Source organism: Peromyscus leucopus, chromosome 20 (genome assembly GCF_004664715.2).
Source record: "Peromyscus leucopus breed LL Stock chromosome 20, UCI_PerLeu_2.1, whole genome shotgun sequence".
Lineage (NCBI taxonomy): Eukaryota > Metazoa > Chordata > Mammalia > Rodentia > Cricetidae > Peromyscus > Peromyscus leucopus.
The window spans coordinates 11,456,862-11,476,636 of NC_051080.1; the positions used below are offsets into that span (position 1 = coordinate 11,456,862).

The following is a 19,775-nucleotide window of genomic DNA, read 5'->3' on the forward strand; positions in this document are numbered from 1 at the left end:
GATCCCATCTTCTTCATGCGGCATAAGACAGTCTTCTTAGTCTTTCCCAAATCAAGGACTTTGAGTGCAGAGTACTTCCTGAGCACTGTGCTGTGATTTCTTGTCCTGGACCATCATTTAGGTTTCTGCCGGCTGAATCACGGATATATTTTTGTCCTCTCTATTAAAGATTGGGAGAGATATTGTCTTTCACTGTTAACCCATTCTTTTCCTCTTTACTGTTTTCTCCTCCATGGGTTCCTGGTCTTAGGAGGTGAGGAAAGGCACAGATATCCTTTGTGCTTCCATCCTTCGAGCTGCGAATGTGAACAAATGAATGGACAAACAGACAAATAGCAAGCCAATACCTCCATATGACCCCTTTCCTTTTCTCACTCTTCCTCCTAAATGAGAGAATCTTTATAAAGTTTTGCCAGTATAATTCTTAAGTGGGCAAGTGCTTTTTTGGAAGATAGGTCAACCTCAGTTGCATGTCTTGTACACAGTAAAGTTCATGCTGTACATACCACAGTATGTTTATGATCTTGTTCAGTGTATATTACTTGCAGAAATACTGATAAGTTCTCTAGTCCATCAGTCATTTTGGGAAGTATCCCTCTACTTATGAGATGTACCACACTCATAAATGAGAATTATCGCCTTGTACCACAGAGAAAGACAGCCCCGCCCCATTAGATTCCTCCAAGGAGGCTCTACTCAAAGACAGCATGGCCTTAGTCTTATCCCTCATTATGGGCAACATGAGAGACACTGCATCACAGATGATTCACAAAAACTGCATTCCTGGAGCTCCCTGCTCAACTCAAAGGATGTTTTTCACTAGTCTCCTCTTCTCAGAAACTCTTCACTGCTTTTACAACCTCAGTAAGGGGGTCTTATGAATCCTATAACTTTTTTTTTTTTTTTTAGTTTTTCGAGACAGGGTTTCTCTGTGTAGCTTTGCGCCTTTCCTGGGACTCACTTGGTAGTCCAGGCTGGCCTCGAACTCACAGAGATCCGCCTGCCTCTGCCTCCCGAGTGCTGGGATTAAAGGCGTGCGCCACCACCGCCCGGCTGAATCCTATAACTTTCTTAACCTGCTAAGGTACATGAGTGTCCTGAATCTTATGACCTCTGTCCTCCCTTTAAGATGCACTGATTCAGTTTGGATGTAAGAACCACACAGCATCACTAGTTTACTGTCAGGACTTAGTTTTTAGTTTCTTCATATGAGAGAAGATGAAGTTCTTGTCTTTCTGTACCCCACTCATTCCAGGTTATATAACATCTTTCAGTTTTAGCCATTTGTCTATAAACCACAGGGTTTTATTCTTTATGACTGACTAGTATATTATATGCATCATATTTTTTGTGTGTATTCATCTGTTGAAGGGCACCTAGAACAAACCAATACCTTTTAAAATTTCTTTTATACAATACATCTTTGACCATAGCCTCCCCTCCCTCCACCTCTCCCAGTTTCTCCTTACCTCCCCTCTCCCCAGATCCACTGCTCCTTAATTTTCTTTTAGAAAAAAAGCAGGTTTCCCAGTGATGTCAAACAAACATGGCAAAACAAGATGCAATAAGACTAGGTGTGGAGCATACTTGGGCTGCAAAGAGGGTGCTGAGAAAAATTTAGATAAATAGAGCTTAAGCTTTAAGCTATTTACACAGAGAATGGATACAAATGGTACTAGAGGAAGTTAGTTTAAGATGTTTATACAGAAAATAGATACAAAGGATGGCTAAGAGGAAGTTAGCTTGGGTTGTTTGTATGGAGATTAAAAACCAATGGTGAGAAAGGAAGTTAGCCCAAGTTATTTATGCTAAGATAAGATACTAAAAACAGGAGATGATGTCAGGGCATATACAACTTGTAAATAGGGTGACCTTTAAAATGATTGGTTGGTTCCTTCACCCTCTCCTAGGGTTCTGAGATTTTCTGTTATAAAAGAGGCTTACTGCCTATCAATAAAGGAGTTCTTGCTTGACTTGACTCCCTGCTGCATCTGATTGTCTCCGGGTAAGAGGGAGGCTGGTGAACTGGTGAGCAGAGGACACCTCTTAACAGGTGACCTAAGTTCCTGATGGGCCAGGTCCCCACAACTAGGCACAAGCTCTCTTATTAAGGCTCGTCAGTAATTGAAGTTTTCCTGTGGCCTGCCCGGTCCTCAGCTGCTCAGACCCAAGTAAACACACAGAGGCTTATATTAATTAAAACTGCTCATCCATTAGCTCAGGCTTTCCACTGACTAACTCTTATACTTAAACTCAGCCCATTTCTGCTAATCTATATGGTACATGTGTTCCGTGGCTTTACCTGTGTGCCATTACATACTGCTCTCTGGACAGCAGGCTGGAATCTCTTGACTCAGCCTTTCTCTTCCTAGAATTCTCCTTGTCTGCTTATCCCACCTACACTTCCTGCCTGGCCACTGGCCAACCAGTGTTTTATTAAACCAGTGTACAAAAGCATTATCCCACAGCACTGGTCCATATCTTAACTACCATAGTTGGTATAAAAACAAACACAGGCATGCAGGTATCTCTTCTGTATGCTGACTTCATTTCCTTTGGACATATATCCATGAGACCTTAGTGGGACCCTAGTTCTTTCTCTGGCTTTCCTGAAGCACATTCATACAGTTTACCACAGTGACTTTATTAATTACTCTCCTGCCAACAGGATTTTTCTCCACATTTCCATCAAGAATTACTCTCATTATTTCTATATAGCCATTATCAGTAGAGTGAGAGTATATCTCATTATAGTCTAAATTTTCATTTCCTGAAGATTAATGATATTGAGCCTTTTGCATATATTTCTGACCATTTGTATTGTTTTTAGAAGTGTCAATTTAGATTATTTTCCCAGCAAGTCTAGTTTCTTGTTTCCTGCAAACTTTTTGTAGTTTTCTCTTTATTTCGGTACCAATTCACTGTCTGATAAATAGTTGGTAAACATTTTCTCTACTACTACAGGTTTCCTGTTTATCCTGCTGTTTGCTTTGCTGTATGGAAGATTTCTGCTTTGCTAAAGTTCTATTTTTCAGTTCCTGCATTTGCTAACAGTTATTAGAGTCTTATTGAGTAAAAGGTTTCTTTATGCCAACATCTTGAAGTATTAACCATGTGTTTTCTTCTTGTAGCTTCAACATTTCCAGTATTGCATCAAGGTCAATGACACATTTCGACTTTGTTTATATCCAGAATGAAAAATGTGCGAGAAATACATGGGAAGATGATGAAAGTTCCCAGCGTCTGTGTGTGGATAATCAGTTTTGTAGCTGAAGAGGCTGTTTTTCTTTAATGGCCAGTTTTGACTTATTTGTCAAGAATCATTTGGTAGATGTGGGTTTATTAGTGGGTTCTTGATTCTGTTCAAATAGTTTGCCTTCATTCTACTCAAATAGTTGGTATGTTTTGTGCTGGTTCAATGCTAACTTGGCTAACATGGCTCTGTAGCATAACCTTAAATCAGATATGATGACTCCAGTCTGTATATTGCTTTTCATGGTTAATTTCATTGTGCCAGGTCTTTTGAGTCTCCATATGACATTTAGAACTGTTTCTTCCAGTCTAGTGAAGGATTCCATTGGTATTTGGATGGAGAGTATATTGATTCTGAAAATAACTTTGGGTGGAATGGTCATTTTCACAATATTCTACTTTTCAATGCAGAAATATGAGCGGTATTATTGTGTTTCTTTTGTCAGTGTTTGATAATCCTATTGGAGAAATCCTTTCCTTTCTTGTTAATTCCTATGTATTATTATTCTTATAGCTATTATCAATGGGATTGCTTCATGATTTTTTTTAAAGCAAGTTTGTTATTGATGTGTAGAAAGTTACTGGCATCTGTTGATTTCACATCTTCCTTCCATGTTGAATTTATCAATTTTGACTGTCTTCTCATGGACCTTCTAGATTTTCTATGTATATATGCTTCCTGCCTGTGGATCAGATTTAAACTCTTAGTTACTGCTTTAGTGCCATATGCCTGCTGCTGCCATGCTGCCTGGCACAATTGTCTTGGGTTCTACTACCCTCTGGAATGGTGAGCTCCTAAGTAAATGCTTTATTTTATAAGTTGCCTTGGTTGTGGTATCATACATAAGTGTGATAATTAAAAAGTAATTAAGAAAGACTAAGAAAGGGATATTGGCTGATGCTTTTTTTTTCAATTTGTGTGTGTGTATGTGTGTGTATGTGTGTGTTACTCTCTTAATATCAGAGTAACACTGATCTCATAGAATGAATTCAGAAGAATTATTATCCTTTAACTTCTCTGGAACAGTTTGAGAAGCAGTGGCCCTATTTTATTGAAAGTTTGACAAAACTCATCAGTAAAGCAATTTGATTCTGGGATTTTTATTGGGGGGATTTTTTTTAAAAACAGGGTCAATCTCTTCATTTGTTATTGGTTTATTTGTGCTTGATATATATTGGTTCAGTTTTGGTATACCATAGGTATTAAGAAATTGTCTATTTCTTTTATATGTTCCTACAGTTGTTGAAATTAATCCCTAATCTTTACACTCTCTGTGACATTAGCTATAATGCCTCCCTATTTATCTGTAATTTTAATAAATTGAGTCCACTGTTTTCCTTTTTTTTTTTTTTTTTTTTTTAGGCAGGGTTTCTCTGTGTAGTTTTGCACCTTTCCTGGAACTCACTCTGTAGACCAGGCTGGCCTCAAACTCACAGAGATCTGCCTGCCTCTGCCTCCCGAGTGCTGGGATTGAAGGCATGTGCCACCACCGCCTGGCTGAGTCCACTGTTTTTAATTGGCCTGTATAGAAAAATGTATTGCCTTTCACTTTTCTTTACAAAGAATCAACTAATCAATTTATGAATGTTTTACTTTATATTGTTTTGTGCTCTGATGCTTATCATTTTGTTCTTTATACTATTTGGGGGTTTGGTTTCTTCTTACAGTTATAGGTCCTTAAGATGTATTATTAGATTTTTTGAGGGGGGGAGGAGGAAGGGAGAGAGAGAGAGAGAGAGAGAGAGAGAGAGAGAGAGAGAGAGAGAGACCGAGACTGTATTGTGTGTGGGGGGTCCTCTTTCCTCTCGGCCTATTGGCCACCAAGTTGAGAGGACAAGAGACAGTAGTGGTGACAGAAAGCTTTGTACGTGACCCACGAGCATGAACAGAGAAAGCCCTCCAGGAGACAGAGATAGACTTCAGTGAATCAGCTCAACTTTATTCCATAGTAAAAGGAATATGTAGGATTGGGGAGCCTGAGGACAAACCCTCATTTGCATTAAGTGGCATGCTTCTATCATAAGACTCCTAGCACAAGGCTTAGTTATCACATGTGAAGCAAGGGAGCTTTCTAGCAGGGATCTGTGCCAAGGGTCACGCTAAAGAAAAGTTAGGCATCTGGTTTAGAGAGTTTTCAGATAAGGTCAGTCCTCCAAGCCCAGGGACATTCTCCAGATAAGGGCAGGTAGAGGCAAGAAGTTCTGTTGGAGGGAGGGAGCCTCATGTTGCTGAGCTATTGAGATAACTGCCAGGCCATGGAGAGAATGAGACCTTTATCAGCCAGCAATGTCTTCCAATAGCGTATGTTACCAGGGTTGCACATGGTAGGCAACACTATCACTGAGCTATATCCACAGCATTGAAATCGTTTTATTTTTTGATGTAGGTAGTAATAAGTATGAACTTACAGTGAATACTGCTTTTGATACTTCTCATAGAAAATGGATGTTGTGTTTTTAATCTTTCCTTCATTATTTAAAGAAATTTTAAAAAGTTCCCCCATGTTTCTTGATTCAGTTCTTATCACTCATTCCCTTCCTTCAGCTCTTAAATTCTTTCTATCCCCTCTTTCATGGTGTTCTCTGAGCTTTTGAAAAGGGGTACTATAGATGTCTCACTTAGGGCAGACCACCCAATAGTCACTCATCAATACTTGGACCAGTTATGAGTATCTGCATTAATTACCAACCACTGTAAAAAGAAGTTTCTCATATGAAGGCTGAGAGTTGCAGCACCAATCTATAGTTATAAACATAGGTGTTTAGAGGACAGTTGGACAACATAACCATTTAGCAAAAAGCAGTAGTAGGTTCTGCCTTATGGCATGTGACCATCTTATCCATTAGGTTTTGAAAAGTTTATAGCACCAGGCAAGAGTTTCCTCCTATGTAACAGGTCTCAAAACCAACCAGAAAGTTGATTATCCCCTTAATAGTCATGCCACAATTTTACCAGTAGGCACACCCTGTCTGGCAGGTTATTACAGTAGTTCATATGGTTCAAGATTTATTTCTCTATATTCTGCACCAAAGTGTGTAGCGTCTTCAGGAATAAAGTATTACCATTTCCTGTAGTCCAGAGGGTGGTCTATGATAGCCACACTTTCAGTTTTGAGTGAGTTTGTTTATTAAGCACAAAGCAAGCAAATGTAAGAGAATAAATAGCAACTGGGAGATAGATAGATGCAGCAGAAACATCATTAAATCAGGTACTGAAGACATACAACAGTCAACTGGGGAAACCTTATTGAAGCAGTCAGATGGAAATTCAAGATGGAGTCACTGGAAGAGTAGTGTCTCATTGGATGAGGTTTTCACACAAAAGAACAAATAACATCAGAAGGTTAACACCATCAAATCAGGGGCGTATAAACATCCATCAGAAACCAATTGGAGAGACTGAGGCAGTTAGCTGGAATTCTAGATTGGGCTTTTTCTATGGATAAGCTTCCTATGGCTGAACTTCCTCCTTCTCTTTCCCGCTATAGGAAATTTTATATAATTGGATAAATAATAATAGAATCTGTTGGAAACAGGTTATCTTCTAGTTGTTTATAAGGACATGGCGTTTTTACTCTTGGGTGTTTCTGCTGTTGTTTTTTATTGGGGGGGGCACGTCCATCTTCATCCAGACAGGGGCCTTTGAGGACACTTTTAGATAAATGTGGTTGGTTCTGAAATGAGAGAAAATTTCTTTTAGAACGACCTTTTCAGTGAACTCAAACTACATATGGTAATTTATCGAAATAATGTACCTCATGCCATCTAACTCGAGGTACCCAAGGACAATAGCATAGCCTGTGTTGTTTTGGAGGCTTTGGAGACCCCTGATGAACAGCATGTAGGGAGACAACCCACATCCTGTACTTACAGGCTATTTGATCTTCTATGGCTGCTGGTAGCAGCACTGATACTTGTATATATTGTTATAAGATAATTTTCATTCATTTACTTCTGAGGCATGTTTCCCTTCAGTATATTTTGTAAGGCTGCTCTGATGGTCATAAGTCAATTCCATTTTTACTAATCTCAGGTCTTTGTTTCTTCTTCAATTCTGGATACAGGAATATTGTGTGGTAGTTACTTTCCTTCTGGGTTAGAATACATCATGCTATGTCCTCTGACTTGGAGGGTGTTTGTTGTGGAATCATTTCTTAATGAGGTTATCCTTCAATGTGTCTTAGGACTACCCTTACAGATTTCACAATGCTGTCTTTGTCCTGTGCTTTGATTTTTATATGCCATGGTGAGAATCTTTTCTGGTTGTGTATACTGGAGGTTCAATGAGCCTCAGTGTACTGATGTCTATGTAGCTCCCAGAATTACAGAATCCCTGTGCTGTACTACACTGACTAGTTATTTTTTTTTAAACTCTTAATCACTAATCTTTATTTTCCAGCCTTTGGATGATGCTGGTGTTTGATCATTGAAAGGTGGTGTCCCAAAGATAGAGTATTTTCTTCATTCTTTCTTTTCTTGTTTTTATTCCTACTTGAATAAGGAATTTTAAAAGGCCCATCTTCATGCTCAGATATTCTTTATTCTGTTTGATCTAATATATCTTTAGGCTTTCAACTGAGTTTTACATTTAAATTATTGAACTTTGAATTTCTATATGGGTCTGTTTCAAAACATGCACTTCTCTGCTGGATCTGCATTTTATTATCAATTTCAGTAAATGGTTTATCCTTATTCACTTAGATCTTAAGCATCAATGGCTTTATGAAAACCATTCTTTGAATTCTCTGTCAGGCCTCTCATCCATATAAAATGCATTGCTCTCTGTTAGTTCAGAGTTTTGACCTTTTGGTGATATCATGTGACCCAATTAAAAATATTTCCTGTGTTCCTATATTGAAATTTGTACATGTAGTAGATGAGAAGTCACTACAATTTTATGTTCTTCTGAGTCAGTAGATTTCTCCATGTGTCTGTCTGATGGCATCAGTGCATTAGGCAATATTGTCATTATTTCCTGTTGGGCATGATGAATAGTCTCCTGTTGTTTCTTTGCCTGTGATTGGTGTGTTTGTATACAGTGTATTCTGTTTCTGCTAGCCATCCAAGGTTGGAAACATGGTAGTAGTTTAGGCAGGAGTGATGTGGACAGCATTGTCTGTGAAATCCATACTGTGTGTTTATACCTACGATGGTAGTACAGCCTCTAGTCAGGCGATGGGGGTATCTTAGGCACTGATACCTTTTTTATTCACTGGGATCTCTGGCATTGCTAACAGCACTAGTATTGTGGGACCTGAAACACTGTCTTCTCACCAGAAAAGTGGTATGGGTCAAGTGCTTTATAAGGAAAGTCTCTGGGCCTTTGTCACACTCTTAGTCTTCCTAACAGTGGATGGTCAGACAGGATGTAGGCTTGACCTAACCTAGGGACCATATAGGTGTGGCAGCAGTGATTATTTGGTGCTCCTATCTGCTGCTACTGAGTGACTGTAACTGAGTGGAACAACAGAAGCCCCCAAGTTGTATGGCACTGGTGACTTAGCAATAGCTAGGCTGGACATAGTAAGATGCCATCAGAGCCAGAAAATTGCTCTAGGGACCTCCTTTATTCCTCCGATTCTTTCTGTTCTGGTGCCTGCCAGGGAGTAAATTGAAAAGTCAGAGATGGGCAAATTTCCTCTTGGGCCTCCTTTAGCCAGACAGGGTGATGGTTAGGCTTTTCTGATTCTTTCAGGTGCTGTGGGATGGTCTGTATGTCAAATTGCTCTGATTGGTCAAGAAATAAAACACTGATTGGCCAGTGGCTAGGCAGGAAATATAGGCGGGACTAACAGAGAGGAGAAAAGAAAGAACAGGAAGGCAGAAGAAGTCACTGCCAGCCACTGCCAGGACAAGCAGCTTGTGAAGATGCTGGTAAGCCACGAGCCACGTGGCAAGGTATAGATTTATGGAAATGGATTAATTTAAGCTATAAGAACAGTTAGCAAGAAGCCTGCCACGACCATACAGTTTGTAAGCAATATAAGTCTTTGTGTTTACTTGGTTGGGTCTGAGCGGCTGTGGGACTGGCAGGTGACAGAGATTTGTCCTGACTGTGGGCAAGGCAGGAAAACTCTAGCTACATTCAGGTTTAGAGTCTATCAGCGTGAGAAGGTTATGGGGACAGGTCCAGCGCTAGTGAAGTTTCTCTTCAGACTGTCCTAGGATGTGTGCTTGCAAGATGGTCACAGCTGAAACTCTTGTATTTTCAAGGCTGTCCCAGCATGCCCCTGTGTGTGACAGGAGTGAAATGGAGTGGTAGCATCTCAGGATGGACTGCATGTTCTTCCTGCCACTGCCATGCATCTGTGGATGCCTGGCCAGCAGGCAAGCCTCAGATCCTGTGTTGAGGACCGCACATTTCTTCCATTACCCTCCATACTGTTCCCTATAGCACAAGGTGCCCTGCAGATTTGTTTCAGTATTGTGTTTCAATGCCAAGCTTGGTTCCAGAGGCACCCACAACTGCGCTAGTGTATCGGGATGTCTATTGGGTCCCCAAGACAGCGATAGGCAGATTTCCCACCGCCTCTGGAGTAGTTTGACTTAAGACAAGTTGTCCCTTCTTGGCAAAGCTCCTGGCTTTGACACAGAATTTGCTAAGAGGTACTGAGAAGCCCTTCTGGAAAGACAAGGCTTCTCTGAAAATTCCAGCTTGTTTATAGTATCATGATACAGGCCCCAGAGGATTGTATAACTTTTCAGTAGCTAGGGCTGCTAGCATCCACATTGAGAGCATTTCTGGAATCTGCCCCATTCAACTCTTACCCCTGCAGAGGGGAGATAGCTCTCACTCAGTCTGTGGAGCTGGGTGGCAAGTGACAGATTATTTCACTTTCTCTTTGTACACTGCTGTCTCCGATCTCTCTTTTACCAGATTCTGGTTTCTCTCCCACACACTTCTGGTGTCCTTCTGCAGCCATTCCACGCAAATGCTGTTTCACCCCTGTTGCTTTGGTTTCCCTTTGTGGAGTAGCAGGTAGGCTCTGGGAACTTCTGTAAGTCTGTAAGCAGCAAGGTCAAGAATTTCTAGGCAACCTACTCTTTTTTTCCTGGAAGAAGTAAATTAGTCAATGAGTCTTATGTAATGTTTAATTTTATTAGAAATAATAGGAGCTATTCAGTTATTATCATATATGCAGTTAATTGCATTTATAATTATTCACAGAAATAATGTATGATTTGATGAATAAAAATAATAACACATACATCGAGTTACATATTCATTAAAATTTGAAGACTGTAAGTTTAAGGGACCATCAGAAAAACCATTTACAAAAGGCATAGGTTTCTCACTTGAATTGAAGGTTTGAATTGGAAGCTTAATGGAGATTCATGAGAGATCAGATGGAAAGACACAGAAATCCTTTAATAATATTCTCAAGAACTCAGATTTTAAAGTTATCCAAGTACACAGAGGAAAGAAGTGTTTAGGAGAGCAGATGCTGCTGCCACAGGCAGGATGGGATGAAGAGGGAGCATCTGGAGATGAGGTTCAGGCTTGAGTAACCAGTCATGGACTGTGACAGTCTAGTCTCTGGATGTCTTAAGACCACTGGAAACAATCTTTGCATTTTGAGAAAGAAATCCTAGTGCTTTGTAAATGAACAGAGAAAGCAGCAGCTCAAGAGTAGGATCTGCAGGTGACAGACACAGGAGGACAAGGGAACAATACCGCTGTGACAGAGACTATGAGGCAGAGAGCTGATGCTCGAGAGGCAAAAACAAACAGGTCAGATGGAAGATGACAGGCTAGCAGTACATGCATGGATCAAGTCAAGATGTACCTACAGAAAGGCGATGTTCACACACAGTAGGTGTTCGTGAAAGGACAGTGTGGAAAACCAGGAGGGCCAAGGCAGCCTCCTTCCTGGAACATGAGACAAAATAGTCTTTGCACGTAGACTCTTTTCTGCCCCCTTAGGTCCTCGTCATACGGATCCTAATACTAATCCTGTCAAGTCAGCATAAAAAAGCAAGAATAAAAACACAATTTCAAGATAACCCAAAGTAAAATATTTTCTTCTTTATATCCAGGTATTTCTTTTGAAATGAAATAAAATATCCCACATATAACCAAGAAATATATTTGGCAAGCAACAGACTTATTATTAAAAATCAAGCTTATCACAAAGCTGGATTATACAGATAGAACATGACACTTTTCAGATTTTCAACAAGTATTAAGGGAGGTATTTCAACTTGTAGGACTATATAAACACAGATGTGAAAATTTATCACATTTTTAGAAATGTGGTAAGCATAATTGACTTTAATAGAAGGGAAAAAACCTGTTAATTTGTAAAACATTAAATTCTGGGAAATGTGCACGTTTCTTCTGGAAAATGTATGTGTTGGATCATGCATGTAGGAGAATAGAGGGAAAGCCACTGTTAGCGCTGAATTGGAAAGAACTGAACTCAGGAGAATCAGGCATTCTTAGAGAGAACCTTAAGACAAAACTGAACTCAAGGGGTTGCAGAGATGGCTCAGAGGTTAAGAGCACATTGGCTGATCTTCCAGATGTCCCAAGTTCCTAGCTCCCACATGGTGGCTCATAACCATCTATAAATGAGATCTGGTGTCTTTTTCTGGCCTGCAGGCATGCATGCAGATAAAACACTCATATACATAAAATAAATTTTAAAAAAAATCTTAAAACAAAAAACTGACCTCTAGAACTGGGGACCAGCTTAGTAGAATGCTTACCTAGCACATGCAAGGTCTTATATTCAATACTCAGCACTACAAAAGAAAGATTCTTGAGGCATATGTGGAACAGTTTTAGCAATTTCATTAACAATGGCTAAAATTAGGAAGCAAGAAAATCTTCAATTTCCTTACTTTGATATGATTATCACTATTACAGAATCTGAGTCCAGCTTTTCATTATAGAGAAATAAAATAAGTTTATTTCCCTGTATTTGATAGCTCCTCAAAAAGCTGCCCTCATGGAAAGGTAGAACAGATAAGTAGCAAAAGGACCAATATTTAGGGCTGTCCTACTTAGCATCACCTGCCAATTCTACACAATCTCATTGAGTAATTCCTTTTATCTGGTTGGGGTTTTGTGGGCATGTCTTTGAGGCACTGTCTTGACTAATAATTGATGGAGAAGGGCCAAGCCCACTGCAGGTAGTACAATAACCTGGGCAAGCAATCCAGAGTTGTGTAAGGAAGCTAGCTGAGCAAGCAAGCAAGGCAGAGAACAAGGCAGCAAGCAAGTTACTGCCCTGGCTTCCTTCAGTGATGGGCTGTGACTTGGAAGTGTTAAGGTGGAATAAACCCTTTTGTCTCCTAAGTTTCTTTAGGTCAGAGTGTCCAATCACAGCAACAGGATGAAAGCCCCAGCACCAAAGAGGGAAATACAAATTTATAAAATAATTTAAGGTAAATAGTACTCATTACTATCCAAAATGGAATTTAACCAGAGAGTTGCAAAACTGGGGATACAAGACTGTCCCTCCATGACCCTAAATCTACAAAGGGAGACAGAAAGGCCTATGTATGTGATTTATTTATGAATAAATTCCTAAGAAAAAGCCATGGGCATAACAGTGTATGCTAAAGAGCTAAGAAGATGTGTTGTCAATCAACACATTTACACTCAAAGAAAACCTGTATGTTCCATTCTAATAAGGTATAAGATTTGTTCCAGATGTCTCAGAAACATAACAGGTACTCACTTCCGTGAGAATGGGCAGGAGTGGCTCAGGGGATTTAAAGAGACAGAGCAGCGGGTGAGTTGGGCAAGCTATGGAAAGGCTTGAGTATAGTGCTGATGCCTGAGACTGATTCAAGAGCTACTCCAGGTTTTCATGCAGGAAACTAACTTCAGAAATACACAAGGAATATGTAAATGCATTGTCCTCATTATGGCAAACTGTTGGGTTAAATGAAATTTTGCATACGTAGTTAACATTGTCACCCATTCCGTAGGCATTATACTTGGCATGTAATATGATTAAATGTTTAAATGGTGAAAAGCTAGATTAAAAAAATATCTGCCTAGCTAGTTAACGATATACCCTTTAATAAAGACAGATAAGGCATTTAATTGAATGCGCTGAAAATTACTGCAAAGATGGCTCCCCAAAACTCGGTTTTTAGATGATCAATTAAATGGACATGCTGTGTTATAGACGGGATTGTGTCCTACCAAAATTGAATGATGTAACAGTCTCCAGAGCTGTGAGATGGAGGTTCCCATTGTTGAAGCCTCTCAGGGTATATGAGTTTTAGAGTCGAAACAGATGTGTCAATAGGAGATAATTCACTAATATTCTGTCTCCATTCTTCCCAAAATATTTATTTTGTTCTCTCACATGTGAAAGGCTGACTAGAGGGTCATGAAGGTTAATTTAGCATCGTCGAGTTGCAGTATTATGCGATACAATGATCCGTAAGTCATGTTTCAAAACAACTTTATTGAAAAAAGGTGATAGAAAAAGTACACAATTTGTAATTCACTATTAATAGTCTTCTAATAGTATATGCACAACTAAACTTGTTAACCACAGTGGACAAGGAAAATAACAATCCTTGATAACTTTTCTTAAGGATAATCAATAATTTATTTTCTTATTGTCACAAGTTACCACAATTATCTAGCTACATGACCAGTGTCACTACATATCACAGGAAGATTGTCCACCCACACTTTACTGAGACAAAGACAACTGCCATTAATGTGTTAAATGTACAACAGGATGTTAAAAGGGGTGTTACTTCATGTATAAGACAAGATGTGGCATGTAGTTTATTAGCAGATTTGACTTAGTATACACTATGCCAGGAAGGAAGCATAGACATGTTTTGGCATTGAATTATTAAAATAGGAAATAAGAAAATTAGAGAAATAAATCCAGATTTTAACTTACAATAGATACATTAAAATAGGAAATTAATTAGGTCCTTAGTTTTTTGTTCGATTTTTTTCTTTCCTTTGTTTTTTCATTGTTTTATTTTTTTCTATAAATGACTGCTATGAATATATCACAAGTTAAGGAAAGATAATAGCCAAAGAAGGTACCAGCATATGAAAAACAAATTAAAAAGTACCAGGTATTTTTGCTTACAAAAAATTTAAACTGTAAAGTCACAAAATATATATAAAAATGCCACATTGAACGAGGCAATCATACTCTACCGAAACAGGTAGCGTGCGCTCCGGGCCACGTGTCCCATTTGCCTGGTCATACGGTGGTCACCGACAGAAAGGCATTATGGACTCTCGTGCCATCGGGAGACTTGGCTCCATGGGTCATCAGTTCTTGGATTGTCATCCAGTTATCCAAAATTTTCTTGTTTCGCTTCTTCATCATCTTTTTGTGGCTCAGTTCAATGATGCTCAGCTCCTTCTTGCCCTCGCCGCTGCTCTGCGGGCTCTCCTTGAGACACTCCAGCCGGCTCCGCATCATGAACTCCCGGCGCCGGCGCTGCTCCTTGGCCCGCACCAGATGCTGCTTTCTCTCCTCCTTGCTCCAGTAGCGCCCCATTTTCATCTCACTCATGGTGTCATCATCTGTGGTCATGCCACTCCGCTCCTCCTTGATCTTTAAGGCACGTTCCTTCAGAATTCGGTCTCGCACTGGCCTCTTGGTTATGTACCGGGTCCCGTCACTCCTAATTTTTACCTTCCATTCCATCTTGGGCTCTGAGCCCTTTTGCGATTCCTTACACATGCTCACCAAACTGAGCTGACTCTGGGCGTACTCCACGGCAGATTTCTGCTGAATTAACTGCATGTAGCTTTGATAGTGCCGGGCATGTGCCGGGATGTTGGCGTATCTGTAGGCGGAGCTGTGGTAGGGAGAGAGGTATGGAGTGCGCTCATTGACTGTGTTCTCCTGATCTGGAAGCTGGTGGTTTTCTAGACTCTTCTCCAGACTTTCAATACTGCAGCCTTCGTCGGTGGTTTTGACGTGGGTAGATGTGTATTCCTTGGTGCTCGGTCTGGAGGGGGACTGATGGGCTGTCATTGTGCTTCTTAGGTTTTTCTTATTGGCAAGGTTGATCATTCTTGGGAGGGAACTGTCAGGGGATCGGTCTATAGTCAGTGGCGTGCTTCGGCAGCTCTCAGCTGTGTTGTATGCACTTGAGCTGTCCTTGTCTGACTTTTCTGGATGCTCCATGATGTCATCCAGTTTCCCCCTTTGCGTATCCAGGCTGGTGTTGTAATTTCGGAATCCTCCGTCATGCAGTGCCCAGATGTCTCCGTATTGGTCCGTCACTTTCTGGAGCCTGTGAGCCTGCATGATATTCTGACACTCCAGCTCAATGTTTCTCAGCTCTTCGTTCAGCAGCTGCAGCTCATGCTCCACCCCATCCTGCTGCCCCTGGTTGCATTCAATTGTGCTGCTTGAGTAGTACAGGTCATAGTCTCCGTGGTTTCGAATCTTCAGCTCCAACAGCTGCTGGAACCCTTCACATACCTCATGGTTGCTGGCGCAGTCCGAGTCCAGGCACTCTCCACCAGCAAAGCTCTCGTGACCCTGAAGCTCGAGGCTTCCTAGCGTGTCTTGGCTCTGCCCCAGCTCTCTCTTGCTCTTCAAAGATGTGCTGTGGGGGCCCTCGACCACATTCTCCTGCTCCGAGCTCTCGTCGTTCCGCAAGCTCTCGTCGGTGCGCCCGACTCCACTGTCCTTCTCCTGATTGTTGGAAGAAGATGTCGCCGTGTCTGTTGTACCTTCCTCTTCTTCCTGCTTCTTTGGCTGAAAATAAAGAGATCCCAAGAAGTCATTGTGAACAAACACAGGCTGTTGTACACTTGCCTGAAAAACATTGCTTCCCGGCTAAGGCGCGATTCCTAGATGCAGCTCTAACTGTAGCATGCATACTAATTTTAGAAATGAAGACAATTAGCTCGTGACAGCCTTCTGTGCAGCGACATAGAGGGAATAAGCACTTCTTTCATTATGCTTATAACACTCACTGGGTATAAATGAGACAGGGTACCTGGAAACTAAAGGATCTTTACCTTCTTCAGGCTTTTCTGTCTGGGAAACGGGGGGTGAAAATATACATGACATGAACCTGAACTTTTCCGGTGAAAACACACAAGAGAAGACAGAATATCTTCATGTTCTTTAGCAATTCAGTGGTCTAGTGCTTGGTAGTCACAGTCACCTAACTATTGCTGCTTTTTAACTTTCCTTAAATGGAGTAGAATAAGGTAGAAAGGACCAATTATCCAACACTGATTTATTGACTTATTTAGTGATTTACTTAGAGCACAACTTGTCCTGCCCATTTGCCAAGCATGACTTTACTTGCTCGCTGATACAGGATGACCTGGAAGAAATAGCTGAAACAATGGGCCGTTGCCCTTAACAACCTGCTGACTCCCTTACATGCTTCTGTAAAATCTCGTTTGCTTGCCCACCCTAACTTGTGGTTTTAGGGTATAAAATGGAAATACGGACTGGACCCAGGACCAAAGCCTCTCAGAAGCTGTCCTAGGTTTGGTCCACCAGTGACATAGCCTCTTGTCACTGTCATTGGTGTCAGAGTGCGTTTGTCAGAAGGATTTCCACAATGTAAACTCAGGGGAAACTTTACTGAAGACAGTAGGGCTGGCATCACAATATATTAGACCCATGTTAGCATGCCATGTTGGAACCTCCCAAGCTCTGTCTCTGTCGAAATTAAGATATCTTTTGACAAGAAAAACAGAAGACAATGTTTGTGGACAAGAAAGAATTTTAGGTGACATGATCAAATTGGTCTAGGTTGGGAAGAAGAAAGGAAGACAATTAGGGGACCTAAATAAGTCAGAGGGGCTCTGAGCAGTCATAGAGAGTCCATACAGGGCAAACCTTCTACAGAAAAAAATCCTGCAGAGGGTTTGTGTTTTACCAGGTTGGCTATAGTTAGGAAAAGATTGTTTAGGTACATCTCTAAAAGATGAACATTAACACACTGATAGGAATCCAGAATCTCAATTCTCTGTGTCTGAAACTACAAGAGAGTCTCAAGTTCTGTATTTGTTCTTAGTCTATAAAACTTGGGTAGTCCTGGTACTCTCCCACCAATCGTGACTATTATTTTAAAATGCTGTGTGTGTGAAAGTAACTACTTGTTTTTTGGTCAACAGTTAATTCTTACCAAAATTCTACTGGTTACTATTGTGTTTTGTCACCTACACTTGCTTCTCCTCCAAAATATTTGAACTCAAATACACTGAAAAGGCTCCTAAGGAATCCTCTCTTACTTTAAATTTTAATATTATTACTTTTATTTATTTTCTTACAGTTTTATGTATGAGGACTGTATTCCATCATTTCCACCCTTCTTTCCCATCCAACTCCTCTTGTGCCCCCTCCCCCACCACTGCTTCTCAACTTCATGACCTAGTCTTTTTTAATTTGTATTGTTAGGTGTGTGTGTGTGTGTGTGTGTGTGTGTGTGTGTGTGTGTGTGTGTAAACGCAACCTTCTGGCTCTGTTTATGTTGCTCATGTGCACATGTGTTTCGGGCTGACTGCTTAAGATTTGATAACCTATCGGGACTGGAAAGAACGATTCTCCCTCACTCAGCAACCTTTGCAGCTCTTCATCTAGGGGTCAGGCCTTGTGAGTGTTCCCCGATCTGCTGTGGCATGTTACCTGGTGTTGTCATTATGCAGGTCTTACTTAGATGCTCACATTCCATTAGTGAGCTCTCACAGGTACAGCTTCCTTGCCATATAGAAAGATGCCGTCTCACAGGAGACAGTCTAGCCCACAGTCTCTTACATGAGTTCTGCTTCCTCTTTCTGCAAGGAGACCTGATCCTTAGGGGAAGGAGTCCTTTTAAATACAATTCTTAGGGAAAACTAAATTCACGAAAAAGTTGGGTTTTCTTTGATAAAAATTGGCATGGCTACAGAAAATTATGTTTCTTTGTTTAAAGCTAGACTGTAACATGGGGTTTTTGCTTATTTATTTCATATTTCCCTCTTAAATTTTTATCGTTGTGCATATCAAGACTCTATAGGTCTTCAGTTCATTACACAGTGATGCTTGCTTAGTTCTTTGATACAATGTCTGTTATCAACAGAAAAGAAGAGCAAATAGGACTTAGCAAGGTACAACAGGCATCCTTGGCTTGAGAACATTTCTTCTAAATGTCTTATTGCCGTGAGAGCAAAGTCAAAGAGGCTTGTACCTTCACACACACACTACTCTGTGCTCTTCTAGCAACAACTCAGGAAAAAATAAACGTCAACTAAATACCATCAGCAAGCACTACATGGCTTTAGAAACTGGAGAGGGATCTGTTATTCTAAATATTATTGTAAATGATTTATTGGGTTAAGTTGCTTCTCTGGAAAAATAAGAACTTCAGCATCCATGTCTGATCTCTCACTGGCTAAAGAGCCCAGTGAGGGGCAAAACTGGACTCCAGAAAGATATCAGTGTAACATATGACAAATGAAAATGCCTGCAGGCCCGTGATGAATCTCCCACCTGTTGGTCCTCTGATAGTAATTGTGCTAGACTTAGTAGCTTCACAATAACACTGTAGTCTGTGATATGATGAACACTAGCATTCACATGTATATTAACATATCCCAAGAAATGGAATTAGAAGCAGCTAAGGTTTTATACTATACTATACGCTAGTATAACCCCAAAAGGTGATTCTATCCCTTGACCATGGTTGGCTTCCCATCTCATTTCTAGGTGTCTTCATTTGGCTTTTTGCTCTGCCAGGTTTCTTCCTGTGCTCTTCCCTGTAGTTTATGATGATTCTATCTCTAGGCATGAGCATCTGACTTCTTTTAAGGTTCATAACTTGTATGGATTGCATAAACACAATGATGACCACCAATTTATGATTCTTTCCCTGCACACAGGGCTTACTCCTCAACCCCAAATCTAACCACTTAACTAGACCCTAATTCAATAGGAAGTAGCAATAGTAGTCCTCACCAAATTTTCAAGATTGAAGAATAAATAAAGACAAAGGACTGAAATTACCTCTGACCTGGATACATCTGGGTATAATTTTCTTAACTAATAAAGTTCTGAGGATATCTTCCAGAAAAAGAATTAAAGTCTTTCATTAGTGACTATTATGTATTAGAACCAGCTTTTTCAAGACAGGATATGAGCAGAAGGATCCAGGTTGTTAGCACAACCATGTCATGTACTCAAGATGCCTTGTATAGAAAGTAACTGCCCACACATAATTGTGCAGCCAATGTTGAGGCATGCTGTCGAGTCAGTAAGTGTCCTGGCTATTTTTATGTCAACTTGACACAAACTAGACTCATTTGAAAGGAGGGAACCTCAATTAAGAAAATGCTACAATAAGATCTAGCTGTAGGGCATTTTTTTTTTAAATTAATGATTGATGTGGGAAGGCCCAGTCCATTGTGGGTAGTGCCACCATCCCTGGGCTGATAGTCCTGGGTTTTATTAAAAAATATACTGGCTGAGGAAGCCATAGGAGCAAGCTAGTAAGCATCAACCCTTCATGGCCTCTGCCTCAGTTCTTGCCTTCAGGTTCCTGCTCTGAGTTCCTGTCCTGACTCCCTT

The 19,775-nt window shown here is 40.5% G+C and overlaps 1 protein-coding gene across 2 annotated transcripts in view; it reads right to left on the reverse strand.

Moving 5' to 3' along the window:
- Nucleotides 1-14,216: 14,216 nt before the first annotated feature.
- Pdzrn4 (PDZ domain containing ring finger 4) overlaps nucleotides 14,217-19,775 on the reverse strand; it is a 368,271-nt gene continuing 362,712 nt past the window's right edge. For both annotated transcript variants that reach the window (XM_028869265.2, XM_028869266.2), the window contains one exon: nucleotides 14,217-15,965. In XM_028869265.2, the coding sequence (XP_028725098.1) occupies nucleotides 14,448-15,965 (1,518 nt within the window). In that variant the 3' untranslated portion in view covers nucleotides 14,217-14,447. The remainder of the gene's footprint in view (nucleotides 15,966-19,775) is intronic.